At 41.2% G+C, this 27,303-nt stretch overlaps 1 protein-coding gene across 11 annotated transcripts in view; it reads right to left on the bottom strand.

Moving 5' to 3' along the window:
- Positions 1 to 27,064, bottom strand: part of GAS2 (growth arrest specific 2) — a 74,354-nt gene extending 47,290 nt beyond the window's left edge. Inside the window, exons 1-3 of one of the 11 annotated variants that reach the window (XM_071559115.1) lie at positions 26,938 to 27,064; positions 16,608 to 16,772; positions 8,629 to 8,753 (exon numbers count right to left, since the gene is read on the bottom strand). In XM_071559115.1, coding sequence (XP_071415216.1) covers positions 8,629 to 8,753; positions 16,608 to 16,749 — 267 coding nt within the window. In that variant the 5' untranslated portion in view covers positions 16,750 to 16,772; positions 26,938 to 27,064. Of the gene's footprint in view, positions 1 to 8,628; positions 8,754 to 16,607; positions 16,773 to 25,961; positions 26,123 to 26,335; positions 26,348 to 26,367; positions 26,485 to 26,712; positions 26,796 to 26,839; positions 26,887 to 26,937 lie in introns of those variants that run through there. The other 10 variants (XM_071559121.1, XM_071559119.1, XM_071559113.1 and 7 more) reach the window with 10 other exon arrangements.
- Between the last annotated feature and the right edge of the window lie 239 nt (positions 27,065 to 27,303).

The raw sequence follows: 27,303 nt of genomic DNA, 5'->3' as shown, positions 1-27,303 counted from the left end.
ATTCAAAAAGGTTTGTGCCAAGAGTTATGAAAAACTAATTTAACAGAAATGCCACAATTTCCAGCAGCGTGTCAGAAAGCCAAGGCCCAGCAGAGCTGGTTCCACCCCCACAGAGTGCACTGCACAGCTGGGATGCCCAGCAAAGAGTGGCACAAAGAGCAGTGCAGGAGCTCCACTCACCAGCCTGAGCACATTTGACTATTTGACTGATCAGGAATTTCAGTGTGGTCTGGGGCAATGGGCAAAGGCCACCACTCAGAGCGCAGCTAGAACAGCATTAGAAAGAGCTACTACAATTAAATTGCACTAAAGAGAGAGACTGCAATTAAAAAAAAATTAAACTTCACTAAGATTTTATAAACAGAAACGAAGAGAGACACTAAGTCCTGACAAAGACCTCCCTGTGGTGTTCCTGAAAACAAGGATTCCATAGTTCATTCCCATTCGATAAATGCTCTGTACCTTTTCTTTAGATCTCTGGGTTTCAGAATTAATGTTTAGACAGGGATTTTTAAAGTTGGTATTTCATAATAGGCTGCTTAAATAATATTTGATTAGCACGGAATAGGGCAATTCTCACAGTTGGTCTTTCAGAGAGAAATCACACTAAGTTTGATAGGTGAACTAAAACTACCACAGTGATGAAACATCACATTCTCAAAGGGGACATGATTCCCTCAAAATATAGTATATCCAATTTTGGCAAAACCAACTAATTTCAGTCACAGAAATTCCAAAATCATGTTTAGCCCTTAATCATTCCAGAATAACCCAAGCTAAGAACAATGCTTCAAAAAATTTCAGTCTGAATAGTTGAAGTCCATCAAAACACTTCACAGGTTCTAAACTTTAATATTAAAAGACGTTTCCATAATTTCACCAACAGTGTGGTCAAATAACCAACATATTTGATCTACAGGATTATAGTGGATAACCTTTCACTCCCAGTCTGAACAACAATGTAAGGAGCCACTCCAATTCCATACTGTGATATCTAATGGTGGGTGTGGGGCTGTATTGCCATCCTGCTGCTCCTTCCTCTGCCACCTGGTTTCCTCCCAGGGATCAATGACCTTTCTGCAGGGTTCATTCCACATGGGATGAGTGTCAAAGAATGCAGTGATAAAGATCTAGGCAGTCCAAACTAGGACAGAATGACAGATTTTTTTTTTGAGATTTATTTTCTGCTTGCAGTTTGGATTTCCAGATGTTTAACAAAGATATAATTTTTTATGCTGATGCTGAAAAGATTCAGAAAGGATTTAACATGTACCTCACTGCAGGTAAGGCTGGTGCTCCAAAGCCCTGGGTGCTCATTTTTAAGAAAAACTGCATCTTTGTCTTTATGATAAAGAATCTGAATTTCTGTGAGTTTTCCAATGAGAAACCACAAGGAAACTGCCAGAGCTGTGGGAATTAGAGCAGATGTAGAATTTAAAAACATCTGTGATTTGAAAAACAAGTTGGAATCCATAATCAATATAGCTAAATTTGTAAACCCCTTAAAGCAACCCCTAAAATTATGAACAAGGCTTTACTGTATAGTTGAAGCATTTGGGGCCAGTTTACATATACAGAGACAAATGGGGATATACATGGATTTAAATAAACAAATTAGACATAAATCTATCCTCTATCTATAAACTGATATCTATTTTCCTCTTCTGCATTGCAGTCATCACTTATGTTCACTGTTTCCATTGTTTCAGAAATTTTGGCTCACTAAGTTCAAGACTCACTATCAGCAAATGTACCAAATTCTGTAATTCCTGTTTATTCATTATTCCCTAAAAAGTACTAACACTAATTTTGACTTAGGAATTGCACAATTACACTGAGGAAAGTTGGTCTAAATTAAATTTTGTCAAATTTTTAAATATATATAGTAATTTCCACACAATTCCCTAATCTTACAATTCTGTTGCAAATTATTCCTAACAGTCTGAAAAAAGAGCAACATAAAAAGATTTGTTACAAAGATTTTTACAGTTTGCTTTAAAGGCTTAACAAAAGAAATAATAGGAATGTTACAATGCTTTTCACATTAGAGGCAAAATCCAGCAAATCTAAAAATGGCTGTTTATATATTTCTCTCAAAATTGAAGTAATGGTAAAAATGCTATGAAAACTTGTGGATTTAATACAAATTTTATGAAGTGTTTATTAGCATTACATACAAAACCAATCTTAATTAACCATCTCTGTAAAAAACTTCAAGATGTTTTCCAGTTAAATACTATTGGAAATCAAAGTTTGATTCTCTTGGCCTGATTTGCAGTCTGAACCATTATGGTATTTTCCAAAGCAGTATTTGCTTAAATCTGCTCTTGCTTCTCCCCTGAAAATTACCTTGTGATGCAACTTCTGGTTATTTCTGTGATGTTCAATAGGAGCAGAGAGAGGGAGAGTCCCTGTCTGAGGGTCACTGGCACAAGCCAGTCTAGTGCACACCCTGACTCTGCTCCAGCCAAACAAGGAACAAACGTGTTTCCCAAGGCCAAGAAGTACCAGGGGGAAGAACATTCTGGAGAGATATTATGTCTCAGGGCTCCTTCCCAGACTGTGCAGCTCTGCCTCCAACTCAGTGCATGGCCTGAAGGGCACTGCAAACCTGTAAGGAGTTCTTCAATGTGTTCACCTGGAGGGTGCCAAGCACAGGAACACACGATATCCTGGAACAGTTCAGGAATCTCCTTTCATGATCTGATGGGAAACAGCACCCTGTCCTACCATGCAATGCTCCTGTAAGCAGAAACTTTGGTTGTAGGAGTTATTTGGTGAGGCATAGAAGGTTTGTGCACGTGACCCAGTGCAGGTAAATCTGGGCATCTGCAAGAACCCTGGCAGCAATCTGGTTGAATGAACTCAGCAAGCCACTGACATGCCTAAGGAAGGTACAAGGAACTCTCCAACAAACAGTTTTACAGCACTCTGGAAATGATTCCTTCCAGATGCATCAGCACTTGTGAGTCATTTTGCAAGATTATTCTTTTCCTCTCATATCCACATCAGTCTGCCACTATGAAGATTAATACACAAGAAGACAATGCTGTAATTTTTTTATTCCTCTCAAGTAACTGAAAGCCGTATCTGTAGTGTATATGATTAAAAATTGGCTCCTCAAGCTTCTCTTGCAAAATAAAAGTCTCCAGCAAAGTGCAAGTGTGCAGACAAGCAAATGGCTGCCCCAGGCCACAAATCTGTTCATATCCTAACAGTTCATGCAATCCTGTCCATGCAATTCTGGGCTGGAGGGTCAGAGTTATACCTTCCAGAGGGCACCTGAACATGGCTTTGCTGCAGTTGAGGACTCTGCACTGTGCACACAGGTTCAAGGCACTGAGTTTACAGAATACTGTATATCCACCCCACCTGTAAGACACAGATAATCTTGAGAAACTGAGCCTACTGCATAAATAAAAACACCATGTTGCTTAGCTCAGACTTTCAGCTTGGCATTCTGGGGTCTAAGAGCAGGATTCAGATTCCAGGTCCAATTCTGAACCCCAGATTCTCTACTTTAGGAGGATTAGGTTCTCTACTTTTTCCTGTGATCCCTCTGCAGGGCAGACACCAAGCTGTTTGAAGCAATAGATCCACAAGCAAAGATCTTCCTCTAATTTACATTTAAAGAACCATAAGTGTCCATATTTCTTGTAAATGAGCAGAATGCAATTTTAGTTTTTCCTAGTGGGAACTACCTAATAGTAATCAGAGCTCATCAGATGAGGCAGCAGAAGTCAAAGTGCTCCAAGTACTTCACAATGTTCACAAATCAAGCCACTATTGCACAGTGAACAGTATTCCCAGGTTACAGATGTAGAAAGGGAAAGCACAGATATGAATTCTCCCAAAAGCAAACAGTAAGTTTATAGCTGAGATGGGAAATTACTGAGCCTCCAGTTTATAATCTTGGTCTTTTGCCACAGGCCTCTTCTTTCAATATTGACAGAATTCAGGTCAAATCCCTGGCTTTTCAGGTGCTGGGGTTTACAGGATTCTGCCTCTACTTCCACAGATATACATAACTTTCTCTAGAAACAAAAACATCTCGAAATTTAAATCCCAGTTTTCAGTGGTGGAACAGCTGAATTGTGAAAAATTCCCCTTCAACATTAAAACTTAATTAAAGGCAAAAAAAGTCATCCCAAATAGTTGTTTATCTCTCTTCATTGCTACTCCAGCTAACACGGCTCTCAAAGTTACCAGGCCCAAACTCTCCTCTGGTGCAAACCTGCATGACCCTGAGAAGCCAGTGGTGCCACAGCAACCTGCACTCCCCAGGGACCAGATTGGCAAAGGGAAAGCTTTGGATACAGAAAAACTGCAAAATACACTTCTGATGCTTTGACTGTGGGTAAGATGTGGACAGAATCTCTTGATGTTGGGATCCCCATGAATGTGTGTGTGTGCAGAAATCACTGGACAGCCTCAATGCAAGCACATCCAAGGACACAATTCACTCACTGTTTTCTACACAACAGCTCAGTTAACACTCACTTTAATCTTACCAACTCAGTTCCCACTGAAAGAATAAAATTAAATGCATATTTGAATTACACATTCTAGGAGTTCAGAAATATTTGTACCTGGATTGATCTTTTTGTACTTACTTCTATTTCTTTTATTAGCCAAATCCATAGATCCAATGTCCTGAAAATGAGGCTAAATTTTACATTCCAATTCATTACTCAGAAGTATTTATAAGAGGGATTTGAATTGAAATGCACCTGATCAACCTCTGAGAACTTGGAGAAAAAAGGGAAACTCAGTTTCAACCTGTTTTCATTCTTTTGTCATGAAGACACTGTTTTACATGGAATGTTCATAATTATATAGGCAGTTCAGGGATGGTGGACAGACTACTATGACCTGTCTATAAAAACAGTCACAACTATTAACACAATTTCTTTATGTTTATTTTAAAATTGTAATTAATGGTCTTACTAAACTGAGCTAAACCAAATCAAATGTGGGCTCTGCACATCCTGCACATGCCTTGATGCTCTGAATTTGTTTGCACAGCTGCAAAATTCTCCAATTAACTATCTGTCAGGAAAAGTAAAATACTGCCAGGACAGCATGGAGATTAAATCCAAGCCAATGGTTGAAAATTACAAAATGGCATCCTGTGACATCAATTATTTTTATGCAGTAACTGTTGCTGTAGTAAGTCTGTAATTTCTAGACAGTAGATCAGCAGCAGCAGCACAGGTAGTTCCAACAACTTACTACCATACAAATCTTGAGCATTTATTAAGATTGATATCTGTCATCTCCTTGTCATTTTATAAATGTGCATGGTTAGATTTGTTTAAGACTCTAAATATCTCCAAAAAGAGCAAAAAATTACTTCTTAAAAATATATTACATACTCACTCCAGCCTAATAACCTTTTTAAATGAATCCATTTTCATTTAAATCTCAAAAGTTTTGTCTGTCTGTAGCAAAGGATCAGCTACCAGCAGGGTATTCATCCCCAAGAAACAGTAACACACAGAACACAAGAGTGGCTCTTACACTTTCTGAAGCCCCAACAATTTTCAGCTATAGGGAATTCCTCATCTGGGTGAGGTTTCTGCCTATTGGGCCTTCCAAAAGATCTCTCTTCCATCACCTTATTCAGTGTTTACCAGAACCCAGGGAAATTTTAACACTCCTTGACAAGATTTCTTCCAATTGGTTTGTAAAAACAGCCCCCCTTTGGCTTGTTTGGCTTCTACCAACTTCATTCAATGTCTCATAATCTTTGTATAGAAACTCAACTCCTACCATGCATTCCAGATTTTGCAGGTTCCATCCCCTTTCTGCACTCAAGAGTCCTACTCAATGACTCAGAAAAGACAACTCCATTACCTCTTTCATGCATAAAGTTACACCTCCATTCCCTTTCCCTGACTCCTAAGGAAAGACTCCTTTTCACTGAACACCCTTTAACCTCCTCTTCACTCCCCCAGAGCTGTTCCCAAGTTACACCACCAGCAGCTTCCTGTGTGCTTTGACAATGTCCCCAGTACCCACAAATGTCTCCACAGGACAGGAGAAGGAAGTGTTGATATCAACATGACAATCTTCCTTCCAGATTTGGAAAACAAAATATGTTGGGAGCCACAACTTTTTTTGCTCTGTCCTTTCTCAATATATTCCACACTCCATGAGGCTGTTGCTGGCCGAGGGGTTTCCTGAAATCTGAAGGAAGTTCACTGCTCCCTAATAAGAGAGGGAATGATACAGTTTGGATAACAAACTGCCAAACTTGCAGTGACTAGAAATACACTGCACAAGCAGTTAACCCAGAAGCAACAGGATTCAGCCTCTGCTGTTTTGCAGAGCACTGCAATGTGAATTTAGGGAATTACAGCAAACAACTGAGGAGTCAGTGCATGCAGCAGGATCTTTTAGTGTCTTTTTACATCTGTTGCTACAGCTGCTCAACTATAGCCCCACAGAGCTGCACAATGAATTCATGACCAGTAGTACCTATAAATCAGAACAGGATAAATCATCTTCCTATCTTCCTTTAAGACAAAACCAACCCCAAAATATTTTATGGAGCTTTTCCATCCAGGAGGAAGTTCACATATAAGGAAAAACTTCACTTATGAAAACAAACCTAACCTTCAAGATTGTGAGGTTACACACACTCCCTCCATTAACTATGGCCTTATCCTGTGTCCTCACTCAGCTGCAACCTGGTGCTGCCTGCAAGCTGATCCTTCTGGCAGTCACTCATTTTCTATCAGTCTGCTTTTATCTAAAAAAAATTAAGTTACAGATATGGGTAGAAAAGTATGTTATCTATTTTGATAGTGGCTGAACTCAATAGAAATCAGCAACTTCTTTCAGCTGCCAGTGAAGTCATCAGAGCAACACAGGCAAAAGACCATGTTCCTGTTTTCCTGGGCAGAAAAATGGTCAAATGGCTTCAAAATTCCACATACATTATTAATAGAGTGCAAAATAATGATTCAGAGGACAACTGTGAAATTCTTACTATGCTAAATTTTGTACAGTATAATCTTCTTATAAATTTCCTTGGCACCCCAAGTGAGATTTTGAAACCTTATTAGAGGACTCTTCTAAGGCAACTATACCTGTTACAGACTCACAGACTATTCTGAGTTGGAAGGGACCCACAAGGATCATCGAGTCCAACTCAAGTCAATGGCCCACACAGGGGACTGAACCCATGACCTTGGCAGTATTACAACCAAGTTTCAACCAGCTGACTAGTCCTATTGCCTAAGACTGCTACACAGGTAAGTAAAATCTGAAGGAAGGAAGATCTTCCTAATAGTCTACAATGACACAAATCTATTACTCTGTCATTTCTTTGAGTTTTTACTATAATAAGTATGAAGCAACAAACACTGAGAAAACAGCAGCATAACAGATTTTTTCCCTTTAGTTGCATTGTCACTTATACCAGTTTGACAAATAAAAGACCAACAAATTAAGTAATGACAACACAGAGGACTGCAAATGTGTAATTAGCTTCTAATGTAATTTAGGTTGAAAAAACAATACAGGTAACCCATCTTTCTGCCTAGCTAGTTCCTAGGCTTAATCAAACACACTGCAGTGAGGGTGTTCCCTCTTGGAAGTTACCGTGACACTCAGGTGAAGACAAGCTGGACCATATTATAAAGAGGAGCTCAGAAGTCAACCAGTACTTCAATTAAACACATCCTGATTATAATTTGAAATAGGAAATATGACAAGGCAATTTCTTCTGCAACAACAGTTATGGACTTGGAACCAAGAAAAGCAACTTATGCAGGTACAGCTGACACGAGGCTGTCACTCCTCAGAACAGCTGCTAAAATTTATGCTGTGCCCTAATTTCTGCTACAGACTAGTAATGAAAACATCAAGAATAGAAGATGCATTGTGTGATCTCTATTCTTGGGCTCTTTTTTTACCTGCTTTTTATTTGCCTGTTTTAGCTTTCAAGGAAGATGGACCTGAATGCACAAGATAAATAAAAAGTTTCACAGTAAATGTTCTAATAAATGCATCAACTCTTTAACTTCTCCCAGAAATAGAATTGTTGCACTCTTTAACTTCTCCCAGTAAAACTGTCCTATGAAAAGAATTAAATAAAAAGGAAGTTGCATTCAAGCAAGATCTTTCCAAAACTCTTCAGTATCTTCTAAGTTTCGTATTCTCTGCATCATTCCTGTCACTCTTTACTGACAGCCCTTCCAGTAGACCAACAGGACCTTTAAACTCCAGGCACCAAAACCAACTACGGAGTTTTATTATTGGCCTCCCTAGAGCTGTTTTCAGAAGAAAAGACACCTCTCACAGCTACTTAATATTCCCTCTGCAAATAAACACAAGGATCAGATTTTCTCTATTAGCTACCACATCCAGCTGCTAGATCTTGTTCTGTCTTATCCTCCACATATCATAAGTAATTTTGTGAGTAACTGCTTTGCATAATTATTTTAATAATTACCAAATAAATATTATTTCCCTCACTTTTACACTGTAATTCTTCTACACAGAGCAATTAGCTCCCTGCTTTTTTTGCAGAATCTCCACCTATGAAAATCTCTTAATTGGGCAAAAAGAAGAGTTCAGATCCCCCAGACATGGCACGTTAGCACATTGAGCAACACTTACTTTGCCAGGTTTGTTTGCATCCAAGCTGTTCTCTTTGAATTTCTCCTGCAGGGTCTCAGCTAACCGGCAAAGCAAAGCTCCATTATCCAGTTTCTCCATGAAGGTTTCTGCTGTTATTTCTCTACCTGAACAGCAAACAGAAAGTTAACATGGCACAAAGCATGAAATAGTACAGACTGCAATTGTGTAAAAAGAGAAATCAGTAGAAACCTTGACAATTTGAAATACATTGTAACTAAAAACTTGTATTACTTTGAATATTTAGCCAATGACCTCGCTGCTGCTTCACCATGAAAAAAATAACTTGCTTTTTTGGGGAAGGCACGTGGTATTGGAAAAATAATTCTAGCACATCAGACTCCACATATTTCATTTTACTTACAAAAGTCCAGTGCTTTTAACATAATGTTTTAAAAGGCAGACTACAGCAGGCAAGTACTTTATACCAGTGTGCATGTGTAGCTGTAGTGTAAGAGCTGCTACCAGTTTGTTATGTAACAGAAGTAAAACAACCATGTCAAGAAGGACTGAATTTTTTTAGAAGACTCAAGTCTTGATCCTGTAAGAAGTAGACAAGATTCTCCAGTTACTACAATGCTCCTATGAAATTTCTTTTTCAGAAGTAAAGTTAGGCACATTAGAAAAAGAACAATGTGAAATTTCGTGTTATGTATCCAGTTGCCACACAGATTAAAATTTGCACTCCAGGAACAAAGCTAAAATACTATGGATTTCAAAATATATTGATTATTATATCATGCTTTACAACACTGCTGCCACAAAGTGCCCTCCCTGCTGCAGCAGACCAGACAACTTTACAATCAAATCTAATTTCATCCTGGAAGGTGAGAGCTCAAGTCCCACAATGAGACATGCACAGTGGTCAGACTGCACAGGCCAGATCAGAAGGAAACCATTTCCCATCCCAGGCTAAACTTCCTGGATCTTTACATCACTTCCAGGTAAAGATATTCCTATTTCTTATTGAAGGTTTTTCCTTTTCACATTTCTACTGAAAAATCTGCCTTCTCTGTGGACACCTTTTTGACCATCAGTTGTATTTTTTCTGCCCTCTTAACTTCCAATAATATCAAGAGACCCTCAAGGACTAATTCCTTCTCCTCCTATTAAGACAGGATTTTTGATACATGATATTTACACATAGTTGCATATTCACCCATATTTACATATCTATTTAGGTACAGGAATAACACTGTCTCACTTTGCATAGGTTTTTACACATCATGTGTTAGTAACAATAGTCTACTGTACCAAATAAAGAGAAAAACATTAAAAAACTGAAGTGAGAGCAGTTCCTCATCTCATCCAGACCCACTCCTGCTTCCACGAGATGCCTGGAAACTGAAAAGAGGTGGACTGCATTTTCAGTCAAAAAAACATAGGAAAAGAAGAAAAGTGAAGAAAAGATTTTCTGTATCTTTTGCTCAGAAGAGAGGGGAAAACTAACAGAAGTAACAAAAATGAAGTAGGTAAAAAATTAATACTGAACTTGTTGCTGGTACATTGTAATCTGATGGTCAATGTCACGATACTGAACATGGAAGCATTATTATGCATTATGATTTTAAAATGCTACAGGAAAGCTGATTTCTCTGGGCCCTTGCCTGAAAACTTTGAGATACTCTACCATCTTTTGGGCAAAATCAAATGTGACTCTTTCCAGTTGGGTCAGTTAAAATAAAACACCAAGATAAAGATCCAATGCAGCAAACCATCTTCAGATACAGCAGACTTCTATTTTTCACTGAAGTTAAACTTGGTTTTTCTGATACATTTTTATTTCAGAAATATTTGTTCACCATGAAGATTTTCCCATTTGCCCCATTAGCACTTTATAAAATAGCATGAAACCACTAGAAAGATAAATTTGAAGAATTACGATGCTACAGGAACTGCTTTCTATTTAAGAGTATTACATTTTACAATACAAACCTTTTCTTCTTAAAAAATTATTTCAAATATTTTTAGCATACTCAAAATTTTCATTTTAATTTACATAATGTAAATTTGCACACAGGTAAAACAGAAAATTCACATTCTTAATATGTATTCAGTCCTATAATTTATAGATTTATTGGTTCATAATAATAAAATGTTATAAAAACCATAAAACCTATTTAGAAATATTTTTCTCTTTACACAGATATGGAAAAATTCTTTTATCTGCTTCTGCTGTTCAACAATACATGTATATTAAGTGCTTTAGCAGTTTGGTGACTATATATTGTACACCAAAGATTATTTGAGTTCTATTCCCCTTTATGAAATCTGAAAGAATGAATTTTGCACTGAACATCTGTATCCAATGAAAAGTATATTAGGCGTCAGCTTTCAATTCACTGGATTTTATGGCTCCAAAAGGTGGCATTTCTTTGCTAAAACAGACACTCTGACATATTTAATAGTTGAAATGTATTGATTCAAAGGAGAGTAATGCTCATAACCTGGGGGGAAAAAATGGCTTTGTGTATTTGTATGGAAAAAAACATTAAACTCCATTAAAAATGTATAACTCCCCCTTTGATTACAAGAAAGCAGTTGCAATGTTTTTATAGAATGGTAATAACATTGTGTATAATAAAAAAACCCCACTGGAAGTATGAGGGAAAACCCGAGGAATATGAAGGTTTTCTGAAACCTCACTAGCAATGCTCACCCTCTCTTTTACCACAACCACCAGATGCCCCTTAAAAACTCAAACTATTACAACCTGAACAACTAGAGGACGGACTATTTCGCTCCCACATTTCAGTTGCAACACAAAACTGGAAGTTTATGACTAGAAATATTTCACTCAGGTGAGTCTGAAGCACATCCACAGTGCAGAGGCAGCAGTGAAACCACTCCTGACCCATTCAATTCACGTGGGACTTACACCCAAAATAACAAAATGTGACAAAAATAAGGAAAACAAAGGCCAGTGATTTTATGCACATACAAAACTGGTCCTTTCCTGGCAAGGCTACTCTGTTCCCCACAAACTGAGAGCAGGATAAGTAGTTTTGAAAGCACTGAAATATTATCACTTACTTGAAATGGGACATATGAACAACTCCAAAGGCACGTTGATACTGAACAAAAGGATAAAGCTACGCAAGTAAGAAAGTGTATCATTACCAGCAGAATCACTCAAAGTATCAGTATTGGGAATGTCTTGATATTCAGACATTTAAGACCTGCATTTCTCACTGGCTTGATCTGAAAAAACTGATGTTGAAAATAAAAGTATTGTTACAGAACCCTCTTGGACAGCAACAAGAACAGTAATCACAGAATCATAGAATCATAGAATGGATTGGGTTGGAAAAGACCTCCAAGATCATCAAGTCCAACCCTTGGTCCAACTCCAGTCCCTTTACCAGATCATGGTACTCAGTGCCACGGCCAATCTCAGTTTAAAAATCTCCAGGGATGGGGAATCCACCCCCTCTCTGGGCAGCCCATTCCAGTCCCTGAGCACTCTCTGTGGAAAGAATTTTTTTCTAATCTCCAACTTAAATTTCCCCCGGCAGAGCTTGAGCCTGTGCCCCTTTGTCCTGTTGCTGAGTGCCTGGGAGAAGAGACCAACTCCCATCTGGCTAGAACTTCCCTTCAGGTAGTTCTAGACAGTGCTGAGGTCACCTCTGAGCCTCCTCTTCTCCAGGCTAAACACCCCCAGCTCCCTCAGCCTCTCCCCACAGGACTTGTGCCCCAGTCCCTTCACCAGCCTCGTTGCTCTTCTCTGGACTCGCTCCAGCCCCTCAATATCCTTTCTGAACTGAGGGGCCCAGAACTGAACACAACACTCAAGGTGTGGCCTCACCAACACAGAGTACAGGGGAAGGGTCACTGCCCTGGGCCTGCTGGCCACGCTGTTATTGATTCAGGCCAGGATCCCATTGGCCTTCTTGGCCACCTGGGCACACTGTTGGCTCACATTGAGCTTCCTGTCACTCAGTCCTCCCAGGTCCCTTTCTGCCTGGCTGCTCTCTAAGCTGAAAGAGATTTAATTCAGAATCAAAGACACACAGTTTGCTTGCAGGAGAATTTCCACTCTTCCATCCCAAACTTTACACCTCCTTCAACACAGCTTTAAATGCCCAGCCTGGTCTTTAACTCAATGCCTCTCCTGACATCCTCCTCTCTCTGCTCCTTTTCTCCAAGCCTCTCTCTCTCTTGCATCCAAGAAACTTATACATGCATCAAACATTTACACATCCAATTCCTCAACACCTTGCATTCTCCAGATGCTCAGCTTTGAGCTTCTGAAGCCCAGAAAGCTGTGAGAAGAGGCCTCAGCACTGAAACCTTGGAGCCCAGACACGTGTCCAAGCCGTGGTCCCATGTGCTGTCTGCAGCTTGTCAATGAGCTCTGGGAATGGGTAAAACACCAGAACTCCACAAAACAGCCAAAGAGGACACAGTGAAACTATCTCTGCATGTCCTGAGCTACAGGCTGGTGGTGGGGCTGGCTCCTTCTCACACCAGCCACTGTGCTTGTGCAGACACACAGGAGGGAACAGGAAAGCACTGGACAGTGAAGGAGACAAGCAAACCTTTCAAGGTGCCATTTTCCTTCTGCTGGAAGAGTCCTGTGGCCCAGGTGTCTAATTCCCACATGTAGCTTGCTCAAGGTGGGACAGAACTTTTCTGAGCCCACAAGAGCATTCTACTAAGATAACTATATATGTAATCTACAAAATTTGGAGTTTGTAAGCCTTGAAAGCATTCCCAATGCTTCATTGTCTCTGTACACAACAAAAACAAGGCTAGGACATAACCATGATTTGCAAGACAGCAGAGTTAACAGATCCCCTTAGTTTTGTCACTGCCACTTTGGACTGAGCCACCAAAGCTCAGCAGAGAAGCAAAGGTAGGAGACATGACATCCATGCTCCAGTCCTTTCCAGCATACAAACTCCCACAATGTTGATGTCCCACTTGGAGCATGCTATAATGTACAATATTCTATGAATTAATCCTATCTGACACATGGATTTCATTTGCAATGTCCTTTTTCCATTCCCCAGAGTACAGACAGCTAAAATCTATTCAGCAATAGAACTGTAATGACAAACTGTCCTCTCAGAAGCTCTGAGTTTCTCTGACATGGTTCCAAAAATAATTAGCATAATGCATACAAAAGTAGCAATGACTAGGAAAAAACCCACAACACAAGCAAAAACATCCCAAGTCTCAGGGTTAAAAATTCCCACAGCATTACTTTCCATGTATTGTAATTCAGCTTTCTAATTTACCAACTGAGTAAGGTCAAATTCGTGCTATGCCACCTTTCTATCTGATATCAAAGTCCTTCATTCATATTATAAAGTACAATATCCTGGTAATGTTTTCCAGTTTGTAATTTTGAACTCACATCAGGCTTTGCAAGACCACAGCCTTTTCAACTTCCAGTAGCACTGTGTAAGATGTAATTGTCTCTCTAGAAAAGCTTCCTAAAACATCATCAGTTCATCAAACTACCTCAAAGAGGTTCAGCCCTGTTCTTGCCTAAAATACTACTTAAAAAAAAAGAAAAATAAATCTACATTTCTTTGAAAAGATTACATGTCCTTGTTGAGTCCTAGTACATATGATTAAAATATAGGTGGAAGAAAACATGAGCCAAAATGCCAAAAATTAACTGAAATGCATATTAGTCTTCCTAAAAATTGAGAAACTTCATTGCATTAGAACTGCCCTAAAGACACTTACAAGGAGGATACACAAGATACAGAACAGAGCAAGCCAAGGTGGATACACACAATGTTATTTGCTCTGTGTCACTACTTGCACATGCATTCATGTTAAAATCCACTGACCATTACTGCAAAATACATTATTTTTCCAATGTAGAGAAAAAAAGCAAAACCAAAACAACACAAACAAAAAAGGCTTCCCTGTTCTATCCTTTTGGATGCTGGGAAATTAGGGAGTACCAACAGTTTTTTCCAGGGTAACAGCATTCTCTAAATTCACATCTAGACTGTCATACAGCAACATGCTCATACATCCCTACTCTATTTAAAGTTAATCCAAATTATGCAGTAATTAAACCAAATTTGAACTCTGAGTTAATACCCTTTTATGAATAATAATTATTTTAATTCACTTACACTTAATTTATTCTGAATGTGAATTTTAACTTAATTGAATTATTAATTTGAATAACAATGTCTATGCAGGAACTCAAAGCAGTTTAACAAATCAGTGTAATTTCAATTCTTCAGCACAAACTGAGAAAGAAAAGCTTGGTGTGAGAAGGTGTGGGGGGATGTATTAAGCAAATGAACTGTATATGCTGCTTAATTAAAAGAAGGTTGTACCCATTTAGTTCTACAGTGCAGAATTTGGTGTCCAGATGAAAAATCAGATTTTTAATTATAGTTGGCATTTCAGAACCTCCTGCTGGTTGCTACTTTCTTGCTCAAAAAGTGACCTCATTCCTAAACTTATCACTGGGAGAACTCTGTTACCCAACTGCAAACAAGCATCTATTTGTTTTCAAGTGGATCACGAAAACTTCATTGTTTAAAACACTTAAACAATATATTGGATCCTTGGTGCTTCTGACTCAAACCCAGCCATTTAGATTGCTGTCTTGTGGTTATTGAAATGAAAACTCAGTATTTCTGGATTTTGTTCCGGAAATGCCTAGACAATTTTATGTTCAAAACTCTTTAATTTAAATAGAAGTACCACACAAATATATCATTTAAAACACATGCCACTTTTGCAGTTGTGGATTTATAACTGATACAACCCTGAAATGGGTATCGTCTGCCTGAAAAATATTGTGTTCCTGCATTCTACTGACCTTGTACTTACTGACTACATCTCTCATGACCTAAGTGCTACTTCCTTTTCCTTAAAAAAAAGGAGGAAATACAGCAATGTACAACATGCAGGTGAAAGACACTGGATATACTCCTTTATTCTATTATATCCCTGAGCTGGTTTAACTACAGCATTTGCCATGACGAGACACTGCCCATGTCTCAGCAGAACAGACTTTCAGGAAATAAAAATTAAATAAATCCTCCTAAATCACATACACCAATTTAAAAGTGCTCATCCAAATTTTCCTCCGAAATAACATGAACAAAAGTTTCATGCAACCATCACCTCCTCTGAAATATTTTCTTCTCTTATTTTAATGAGAGGAATTGCTGGCATGTTCTTCTTAGCATGAGGTGTCAGTGATATATGTGTTTGGTAGTATCCTTTGGACTTGCAGAGACGATGCAAAGGCCATTTTATCTTGGGTGATCCCAGCAAACAGCATACTATTTCCTGGCTCATAGTGTCTAATTCCACCTGCTTGAATGAGCTGGGTATCTCAAAGCATTATCTCTCTCCTTCCTGGCAGAGCAACCTTATTGCCTCCTCTTCAGGGGTACCTGATTTTTATCTCAGCGTTTGGTTTGCATCCTCTTTTGACAACAACAAGCCTTGGCTTCACACACCAAGGTGCAGTTGGAACCAGTACATCTCCAGGTCCCAGCTATACTGGGTCAAACCCCTCCACGAATGAGCTTCCACAAGTCTCATCATGCATTGCCTTGGGCAACACTTATCAACTACTAAACTGTTTAGTCGACAAAGAACTATTTAATGGTTCCTTCCATTCAAGAGAGTCAGTACACTCAAAGTCTTTAGGAGGTCTATCAATAAAAATGCAAAACACAGGTGATGGCAGTAATTAGCACCAGACAGCTTAATGGTATTAATACAGTCAACACAGGCACACAAAAAATAAACAGGAAATGTACACTAAGGTTCAATTGTGCTACTCACAGAAACACGTGGAGGCAAATTACTCATTGGCTTTCCTGACCTTGCCAGCAGTTGCACTATGTTGCACTACCTAACCCAAACTCCCTTTGTTGCTGAAATACCAAAAAGTCTGAATTCCCAGCTAACAGTGCAAAGACTTCTCTCGCTGCACAGTTCCTGAATTCCATCCTATTGCACCTTACCCAGCAGGTTGGTGAGCCACAGGGCCAAGTCCTCTTTCATGGGCAGCAGGTTGGCCTCGTGTCTGCTGGCGAGCCACTGGCTGTACTGGTGCATGTCAGAGAGGCCGGGCCCACGCGCCTTCGGGCTCAGGGCACTGCACATCGCTCAGCCACACCTGGGACCTGCTGTGTTATAGAAAAAGAAAAGGAAAAAAAAAAGAAACAACTACTATATTATAGCAAATAAAGTTTCAAAATTCCATTTTTAGAATTGTAATGTCATCCAGAAAACAGTCCCCATCTCTGAAGGTGCCGAGGCCAGGTTGGTTGGGGCTCTGAGCAGCCTGGGCCAGTGGAAGGTGTTCCTGGCCATGGTGGTAGGGGCTGAAGTGAGATGATCTTTAAGATCCCTCCCAAACAAAACCATTCTGTGACTCTTTGCCACCAACAGTAACAACAGTTCTAAGAGATCAGATGCCAGCCAACCAGATGTGGGTCTAACACATGGTTGCAAACATCAATGGCTGATGCTTTGTTTTGTTAAGAGATATTTTTCAGCAAGAGATTAAATCATACAGATAAATGTCAGCTTCATTTGTACTCACCAAGCTACACGTGTTGCCAACACGTAACCATATACTCTGCAAGGCATGATTAAAATCAAATAAAAATAAACACCTTACACAAAGCTAGCAACTCACTATGGTGCCTGATCCAATACCCATTCAAATTAAACAGAGCTTCAGAGATTTTTGGATCAGGCCCAAGAAAAACACAGGAACAACCAAATTACACTGCTACAGCAAACTTATTAACAACTTATAAATTCTGTAACCAAATGGAAACAGTCTTTCTACAGCTTCAGAATAACTAAAGAAAAGGCCTACACCAAATATATTGACTGAACAGTTTATTCCTTCAGAAAACAGCACAACAGCTGGCACTGGCCACTCAGACTTCCCACTTCCCAAATCTTCCACTGCTCCAGTGACAACACACTGCAGCCTCAGTCTCAGGGAAGACAAGTAATATTTAATAAATAATGAATTAGGTGCTGTGGGTTGCAGCAGCCAGGTATGGTAGAACCCCCAGGCCTGTATCCCTGCTCCTGGGGGACCAATTCCCCATCTGTGGCATGAGTGTGCCAGAGAAAGGATTTCTTTACAAGAAGGTTATTTTTCCTCACTGAAAGAAACTCAGACCCAGACCCTAATACTTGTAGCAATGAGCTGAGACACATCCATGCCTGGCAGGCTGTAGCCTGTTGAAAGCCCAGGGCCACCAACCAGCAGCCACAAGGTCCTGTACAGGTGGCACCAGACAGACACTGAGTGGCTGTGACATCCATAAGGAATATTCTTTTCCTCTGCCAGCTGGCTGATCCACACCAACCATGATTACACATGTCAGCTGGCTCCAGCTCATGATACTCTGCAAACACTGTCTCTTTATGTCCTCTTACATACCCTTCAAACCAGGTAAGAGGCACTTGTGACTTTAAAAATCACAGCAGAATAAAAAGAACCGTTTGTTATATTATCCATTATGGCCTGGAATAACAAGAATACTGAAAACAATTCCTTTGTCAAAAAAGGAAAATACTAAATGTAAAAAAACCCCAAACAACTGCCTTTCCATAAAATTGTGCTGTAACTGACTTTTTCAAATATATGTATTGCTATAATATGTAATGTTATTTGGGATATACTTGTAGTAAAATATGCCAGAATTTTTAACTGTACTCTGGATAACTAAACTCCATGCTTGCAAAAAGATCTGCTTAAACTCCTGTTGACAGTATCTCACCCCACATTCTGAAGTTTAGCTTGCTCTTGAGATAGACACAGTTTCACTACAAATATACTTCTAATTGAAATGAGACTTTTTTTTTCAGTTGGGGAGAAAGGAAAATAGACATTTAAAAAAAAAAAGATTTACTCTCTTATATAAACACACATTTCTGCATTATGAGTAGATTTTACATTTTTTTAACCAAAAAATCCCCCAACCTTATATATCAAAGTTGCTTTCAAAACACAGAAGTTTAGGGCAGACTGAAGTATGCAATTTAAGCAACCCCCTTTCTTGAAAACTGACTGTAAAAATGTCAGCTTGGATTTATGGTTTCCTGGTTAATTAAATTCAAATCATACCTGTTCATTTAGGGTGGAGTGTGAGGGAGGGGAGGAGAAGAATTGGGCTGTTAGCTCTGAAAACATCAGTCTGGAATGTCACTCTCAAAACAGATTGATGCAGACTAGAAGCTCCCAACAGCTAAAGAATTTCAATGACAGGATATTTAAAGTTGCTCTACATCACTCAGGACCACACAAATTAGTCCTTTGAATCCCTGCTTCATTTTGGATAGAAACAGTAGCAAGAGAGCTGACACCATCTCATCTTCAGAAACTGCTGGGAAAATCAAGTATAAATACCACTGTCATTCACTTTCTTTCCAGAAAGAGCCTTCAAATATTTTTGATTGATTTCTGGAGTCTATAAACTCCATTGATACAGTGAGAACCAGAACTGAAGTTAGTCCTCTTGAATGACCTCTGAAATTATCTTGGTAAAATGCAACTTTAAAATATTCTTATTCCTGAATGTTCAATTCATAGACAGCCCACAAATAAAGCCAAGTATTTTTTGCATCAGTTTTTCAGTTTATTAACAACAACGTACCTAAGTGGTTAGGAACCCAAATCCTGCAATCTGTTTCTCTTTACATACAGATTGGAAAACTGTACCTGGAAAAGCAGAACCGTTGTACTAAGAAACCAGTTGGACACTGCTCCTTCTCACTGGGAATAACTTCCCAGTTCATACATGCTCTGTGGAGGGGTTAGACTGCCTGACCCTTGAGGTCCTTCCAACCTCAGTTAATTCTGCTACATTTCAATGCTGCATCCAGCAATATTAATCACAGAACCTTAAGGAGGGTCTGCCCTGCTGGAAGGGCAGAACTGGCACACTCCCTGAGCTGGGCTGTGTCAGGCGAAAACAACACAGGCAACACCCTTTTCTTTCACCCAGGAAAGGTCCTTCAGCACTTTCAAGACCATGTGTATGAAGTGCCCTATGGGACTTGGGGCTAATTAATCACCAGCATTATGATATGTCTGACAGCCGGGCAGATACAACACACACTGCTATGGCTGGAGTAGTTCTAAGGTCTGAAAGTTGCATTTCTTAAGGCAAGAGAAAACAGGGGGAAGGCTCCTGGAGAGGCTACATGGGAGCAGTTTGGGTTTCCCCATCAGCCTGTGAGACAAGCACTGCAGCCTGTTTGTGCTTCAGGCTGGTGTCTGTGGAGACACAGAGCAGAGAACTTGGGGAAATAAGATGTTACTTCAGTTCATCTCTAAAACACAAGGTTGTATTTAAATATATTTCATGCTGACCTAACACAGCAATTTGGCTGTGTGAAGGTCTCAAGAAACTTGAGACTCATTGAAGGAAGAAAAGTGGCAGAACAATTATTTTGAAGGATGCAAGAGTGCTTCAGTTTCTAAGTAGTAGTAAGAAGAGAGAAGATACAGAGACAAGAAGGGGATGCTGAATTTAAGGTAGTTTAAATGGGACACAAGTTCTCAAAATGGGAAACTGAAAAGATCATGAAAGGCACATAGACAAGTGACAAAAATTTCTAGAAGGTGAAAATGATTCAGGTATCTTTATAGTGGGGCTAGGTCTGCTTGAAATGGTAGACCTGAACTCACAATAATGCATGGGTTTATTTATGAAGCAGGCATGCAAAGTGAAGACTGGGAAAACAAAAAGGTTATACTGATGAAGAGCCTGAAGAATCACAGACGAATCACATACAGTCCAACTTCACCTCTAAGTTTTCTTTATTTTTATTTTTGAAAATAGGAATTTTCCCCTTCCCTACTACTTCTCTGAAAACCTGCCTGACACTTCAGGAAAATACTTACTTGTTAGAATCAAAGTCACAAAATTTCTACCTTGGATTTTTAAACTGAAATTAAAAAAATTAAAGGAGTCAGCTTTCAAGGAGCAGAGCATAACTAGTTCCTTGTATCTCCTGTCACAAACTCTACAAGTAACACTGGAGGTCACTTACCAAACTGCACCAGAAACCACCCAACCCTGAATTGCTCTTCATGCAAACACTGACCACTCTTGCACGTGTGAGTTTAGCTTAAGTCTCCACAATACTTCAGTACTGAAATACCCAAGTTTCATTAAAATGTTCATCTACTTCATCAGTTGTGGTAGCCCATACATTAACTATTAGAACTTCATCACATACCAGCTTGGATCTGTGAAGAAGACAGAATGAGTCAGTTATATGAGGGTATTATGACAGCAGTTGAGCCCTGAGCTCTTTCAAGACCCCTTTAAAGATTCTACCTGTGGACAAGGCCAGGCCATTTATTCATTGCTCAGATACCTTCAACTCTTCCCTAAAAAGTCTTAACATATTTATTTTCTAGTGAGCTGGAGGAAAGCTTATTGACAATTTATCAGTGAGGAATTTGGTCAGACAAATGGACTAACTTGCCCCAGAGGCAGACAGCAGCTCCCAGGGATACCTCACCCCAACTGAGGCGAGCCTCTGGCTCCAACAACTATTTCATCCTTTCCCTTTTGGCAGACATAAACTATGAACAAAGTAGCCAAAAAATATTGGGTTTCCTAATGTCACAATTTTTTTTTTAACAGCAACATCAAATAATCATATATACAGCTGTTTAAAACTAGCCAACACAAACATGACAAATACTTTACAGAATGTTACACTTCTCTATAAAATGCTGAGGTTGATGTGATATGCAGAAGCATTTTCAAAACTCACCTCTAAATGCTTTAAAGCAACTGCTTCCACTTACTCTTCAGAATGCAGACAAGGAACAGTCTTTATTTTTCATTCTGATTTGTTACAAGCCATATTTATGCAGCACAGCTTTTTTTTCCACCTCTCTCAATAAGAGGATGACATCTCGAATTCTTAAGACTTATTGTCTGGATGAAGAATTCAGTGTGGGATAGTTCACAGTACACCAGTGACTTGTATCAGATTCAACACACTAAAAAGTCCTATTTCTCTCTGCTTGCTCCTACCAAACAGTAAAGTTCTTATTTGGCTTTACAGTAGTGCATTTAGTTGTCTGTGTATTGTAGTGCACTGCTTGTATTTTGCCAGCAGAGTAACTTACACTGGCTGTTGATTGTTATCACTGATCATCAGGTGAAAGCAGTGAGAATCAAACAAGTGATCTTCTGTAACTCTAGTGGCTTTTGTTGAGCTTAACTGGGAGAACAAAAGGAATCAAGAATCTCTGTACTCAAAACATACAGGAGGCAAAAACTGTTTAATCTAGAAAGTAAAACTGGATGCACAATGAAGCCCCTACAGTTGCAGACCCCTGGATTCAATTCCTTTTCCTATTTCAACCATCTCCCTTACCTGTAAAATTGTGATAATAATTTTCTTCAAACAAGTATAATAAGGAGGAAAAAAGTATTCTAAGAAAAATTTATATAGAAAAGCATGCATGCATGCACAGATAAACTTACACAGAAAATACACATGCTAGCTAATCATATAATCATCCAAACCAGCAAGCTTTTACTCCAAATTACCCATCCAGTCCCAGCATATACACGTAACAGCTTCTACTGAGTAGCTGCTGGCTCTGCAGTGCCCTCTGAACACGAGTTTCATTGTTGCTTCAGCCTGGTTCCTAATTATAGCATGTGCATTAATTCTCAAATAGAAGGGGGCTTGAACCATTTCTTTTAACTTGCTCCTACATACAATCCTTTCAGGTTAGGGATGAAGAAGTCTTGCTGAGTCACTTGCTCTTTATGACTTGGCTTAAGAACGAACATAGAAATTAAATATCCAATGAAACACGTATTTTTCTTTGTATTCAGTTAGAAAGGAGTAAAACTATGTTAAAAGAGTCTGTGGAGGGGAAAAATACATCACAAAGGAAATGCAGAACTCTGTGTAGTGATCAATCAAATCATCTCTGATGCAAGGTCAAACAGTGTCCCCTTTGCACCACAGCAGCTTGACTTGGACATCTGGTTTGGCCCATCCAGGTCCCACTGCCTCAGCTGATTGGCTGGCTCTGGGCAGCCAAACCAGAGTTATCCAGCACTGAAGATTTGCACATAGGCCAATTCAGTGGCCTAGCTGCTCTAAAAAGCTGGAAAACTGGAACAGAAGATGGCATAACTCTGCCTCGGACCCAGGGTTCAAAGATCCTTCATCAGAAAATCTTCACAGAACTAAATATGGAAACTTTAAGCTTGTGCAATGAGATCTGTTATGGCTGAGGAGGCATATTAGCCATTAGTGGTGGAAGAAATTAAACATCATGCACACAACTGTGCAACAGCTTTCCTACCAATGGCAGAGGGAGCAGGCAGCAACTCAGACAGCAGAGCACAAGTTTTTCTCTGAAGGAACTGGAACTTGAGCACTAGATTGCACATTGGCTTTGACAGAGGGGTATCAGCTACAACTGCAGACAATCTCCTGCTGTCTTAGAGAGAAGGTAATGTTATTGGAAAGCAGCCATCCTGGAAAGAGAGGAGACAGGGGATCAAAAGCCAGAACAGAACCCATGAGTATCTGGCAAGGGCCTCTGCTGGATCTCCCTGCTAGTTCTAATCACCTCAAGCAGATGGAAAAGAACAGAACTTCTGAGATGTTCCTGGAGTTTCAATGAACTGCACGAAGCATTCACTCACTGTAACAGCAAGTTGGGTGCAAAAGAGGCTTATGTAAAAGATTCAGTGATCATAAACAGATTAAGCTGCAGAACAAAATACGTATTTGTGCAAGCAGAAGTGATGCTGCTCACAATTCGGTGCCCACTTTCACATCATCGACAGTTTTACAGACGTCGCACAAGTAAACATAAATACATTCACATTTTTAAACTGATTTCCCATCCCAGTGTTGGTGTATTTTTCAGATTTGGAGAGTATAACATTAGTCCACAGACTAAAGACTGCCCTTGTTTTTCCACCCTCTCACTCATATACATACATGTGTATACAGACACATATATGCAGAAAGAGGAGGAAAAAAGGTATAGGAATGCCTTCCTTAGAGAGCCATAGAAGTAACTAACAACTTCTGCAATTCGTATTTTTCACGTCAGGAAACTGTTCCCTATGATGAGAACTGCTAGACAGTGGACTGATTTCCCCAAGAGAACTGTGAAAACTCCCTTACTTGAAATCCTTAAAATGGACTCAAAGAAGCAGAAGGAAAAAACCCAGAGACTTGCCACTCACTGGTAGATGTTACTCAGTCAATCTTTACCTGCAAATTTCAGTTTACTACAGAACAGTAATCACACATTTTGCCCTTACACATTCATACAAACAAACACAACCACTCCTAAGGTGATTCAGCTACTACCTTGCACAGCTCCTCCTCTAGAGCTATTGCTGAGCTTTCCTGTCTGTAAGAAACAACAGGTCACTCTTGGGTGCATCCTCCTTACTACACGTACCTGCAATCTTAGTTTGCTCACTACCATAAACAAGCAGATGAAACATAAGTTGACAAACGCAGCAAGCACATCTTTATAAGGAAATTAAATTTTTCTCGTTATTTTATTATCCTTATAAACTATACCACAACCAATTTAGCCCAAGGTTTCTGGAGTTTTCCCAGATTAACTTGGAGCATACTGTACATTAGGAGCAGGGGGAGGGGCACTGAAGGGGAACCACCATCTGAAACTCATTAATCAATTAGAATTTTTCATGGCTTACATCAAAATGTGATCTGCACTGATAAAGCAAGCTTTAATCACAAGAAGCCTTTGTCCTTTACGTTATGAATACACGTTAGAAACGTGTGCAGTACTTCCAGGGGAGGACAGAGAACCTGGCAAGACAGCTCACCCACACTTTAGACCTGCAAGGCCTCTGGGCTGAGGCCAGACCAAAACAAAGTTAACTGTACTTAAAAATCTGATCTAATCATTGGAAGCCTAGACATTTTCAGGACTATGCCTAGTAGAAACAATTTTATTGCCTTGATAATGTCTCATCTACCCAAATGAAGGCAGAAAGTCCTTCTCACATAGCCCCCCCAAAAAACTTTAGAAATGTTCAATATATAATTTGTTCATAAAATTACAACTTCTGGAAACTGAGCCTGATTTTCAACACAGTCCAAAAACTTTCAAGGTGATTTCTCTTTGCCTGCTCTTATTGTATGTTTTCCTGCTTATTTAAGCAAGAGAGCCATTAAATATTAGTACAAAAGAAGTTTCAACCTTCATCAATTAGAAAAAGAAATATGTCTTTATATCTTACAAGGAGCAGGAGCATGTCTTTTGCTGCAATACTGTCTGCATAGTGTGCTCACAAGCTGACTGCCAATCATCAGCTTTGCTTTCAATTATGATGTTCCATTTCTAAATCCTGTCCTGAAATTAGTGTTAAGTTTAACTGAGAGGTGTAAAGTGGATTTGAGGGGGTACTTTGGATAGCAAGTGTGCCAATGGAAATAAGACTGTGGGTAAAACAAATAAAGTAACCAAATAAGTTAGTAGGCTAAAGTCAGTGAGAGCTAGAACTTGAGGACAGTAGTGACTCTTCAGCACCTCATCACCTCCACAGAGGTTTGGCCACGGTTCCAAACAGGGTACTATGGTATAATGCTGATCCCATTGCCTGTGGCAACATAGAATACGCATTTAGGAATGTACTATTTAGACATTTCCTATTAAATCACAACCCACGTCACAAAACCCTTCATAAAACCAGTACACTTGGCACAACATCTATCCCACAATGAAAAAGAATACATAATTTAAAGTACATGGAAAACAAATAACACTTTTTTAATTTTTCATGTCAAAGTAACGTCAGAATCATGCCAGAACGGCAGAGGGGAGCCTGCCGTGCCCCCGCCCTGGTGTGCCCTTCTCCCCTCGCAGCGCGCAGACAGCGGGCTCAGGTGCCACACACCATTGCAGCAGGATGCTGACGGCAGTTCTAGACATGAAAGACAGCAACCTTCATTCCTTACACGTAAGGCACTAGTAAAGAAACAGAGCCTTCTTGAAGTGAAACTCTGCCGTCGCAGCTTTGAATCCAGAGCCTGAAGAGCAAAGCAAAAACCTGGAAGAGCGGCTTTTGGCAGGAGAGGGGTCTGGTCCTGCTGCCCCGCGGGCGGCGGAGGGGCGAGCCGGGAGCGGCCGGCGCAGCTGCCGCAGACTCCCCGCTGGGGCTGCAGACCCGCCCTCCTTCTCTCGCACCACGAGCACCTACCCGGGGCTGCCTGGAACAGCCTCAAAGATAAGCCGGAGTCTAGGGCCGGGGGGTAGCGCGCAGTGAGGAGCAGCCACCCCCCCGTTCCCTCCCTGCTCTCACCCGCCGCGGAGCGCGCTGCGTTTGTCCTCCTCGGGGCCCCTCCACAGGCAGGCTGAGCTAATGGCTTTGCCATGAGGGCTGCGAGCGCTGCTCCAGCTCTGCCCCTCGGGGGCAGGACCACGCAGCCCCTCCGCGGCATGCCCGGGGCCAGCACCCCCGGCTGAGCCGCTCGTCGACCTCCGTCCGCACCCGCGCAACGCCCTCAGTCAGCCCCCGCGGTGCTTCCAAACTCCCGCAGGCAGAGAGCAGCGAGAAAACAAAAATCCCACTGAAACCCCACGCACCGCCACAACCAGACAGCAGCCGCGGCACCTTCGCCGCGCAGCGCGGTGCAGAACCTGCCGAGCCCGCGGGAAGGAAAGGCAAGCACCTACTCGGCAGCGAGGAGCTGCCGGGCAAAGCTCACCTTCCCGCTTCACTCCGACCCCTTTCTCTTTAAACTCGAAGGCAGCCGGCGAGAAACACGAAACGCCCCCCAGTTTAAAGGAGCCGGCGCGGCGGGCTCCGCTGTGGGGCGGGCAGGCAGGCAGGCAGGCAGGCAGGCAGGCAGGCAGGCAGGCAGGCAGGCAGGCAGGCAGGCAGGCAGGCAGGCAGGCAGGCAGGCAGGCTCGCTCGCTCGCTCGCTCCCACCTTGGCCAGGGGAACAGCCAAGGTGGGCAGGGCTCCCACCTTGGCCGGGGGAGCAGGCAGGGCAGGGCAGGGCAGGGCAGGGCAGGGCAGGGCAGGGCAGGGCGGGCGGACGAGCTCCCACCTTGGCCAGGGGAACAGGCAGGGTGGGCAGGGCTCCCACCTTGGCCGGGGCAGCAGGCGGTGCAGGGCGGGCAGGGCTCCCACCTTGGCCGGTGCAGTAGGCAGGGCAGGGCGGGCAGGGCTCCCACCTTGGCCGGGGCAGCAGGCAGGGCAGGCCAGGCCAGGCCAGGCAAGGCTGCCACCTTGGCCGGGGCAGCAGGCAGGGCAGGCCAGGCAAGGCTCCCACCTTGGCCGGGGCAGCAGGCAGGGCTCCCGCCGCCCCTCCGGGGCCGCACTCCCTGGCCCTGCCCCCGAGCGCAGCTGAGCAGAGCGGTGGCAGTGGCGCCGCCGCTCCTCATACTTCTGTCCGCTCCGCTCGGTGCTCTCTTTGGGAAACCCTCCTTTTTTTTTTTTTTTACCTCCTTTCTCCCCCCCGCCCCCCCGCCCCCGACACCGATTTCCTATCCCTCCGCAGTCTGCGCTAACCGAACGGAAGTTAAAGACTTACTTTTTTCAGAGGGACGGCAAACGCGCTTCACACTGATTTACCCTTGAAATGCTGAGATATTGTATTACAGCCCTTGGCAGCGAGTTGGTTCTTGGTTCCATTTCT

This window comes from Pithys albifrons, chromosome 6 (genome assembly GCF_047495875.1).
Source record: "Pithys albifrons albifrons isolate INPA30051 chromosome 6, PitAlb_v1, whole genome shotgun sequence".
NCBI lineage: Eukaryota > Metazoa > Chordata > Aves > Passeriformes > Thamnophilidae > Pithys > Pithys albifrons.
Note: the sequence above shows the minus strand (reverse complement) of the source record. Positions and strands in the feature narration are given on the sequence as shown.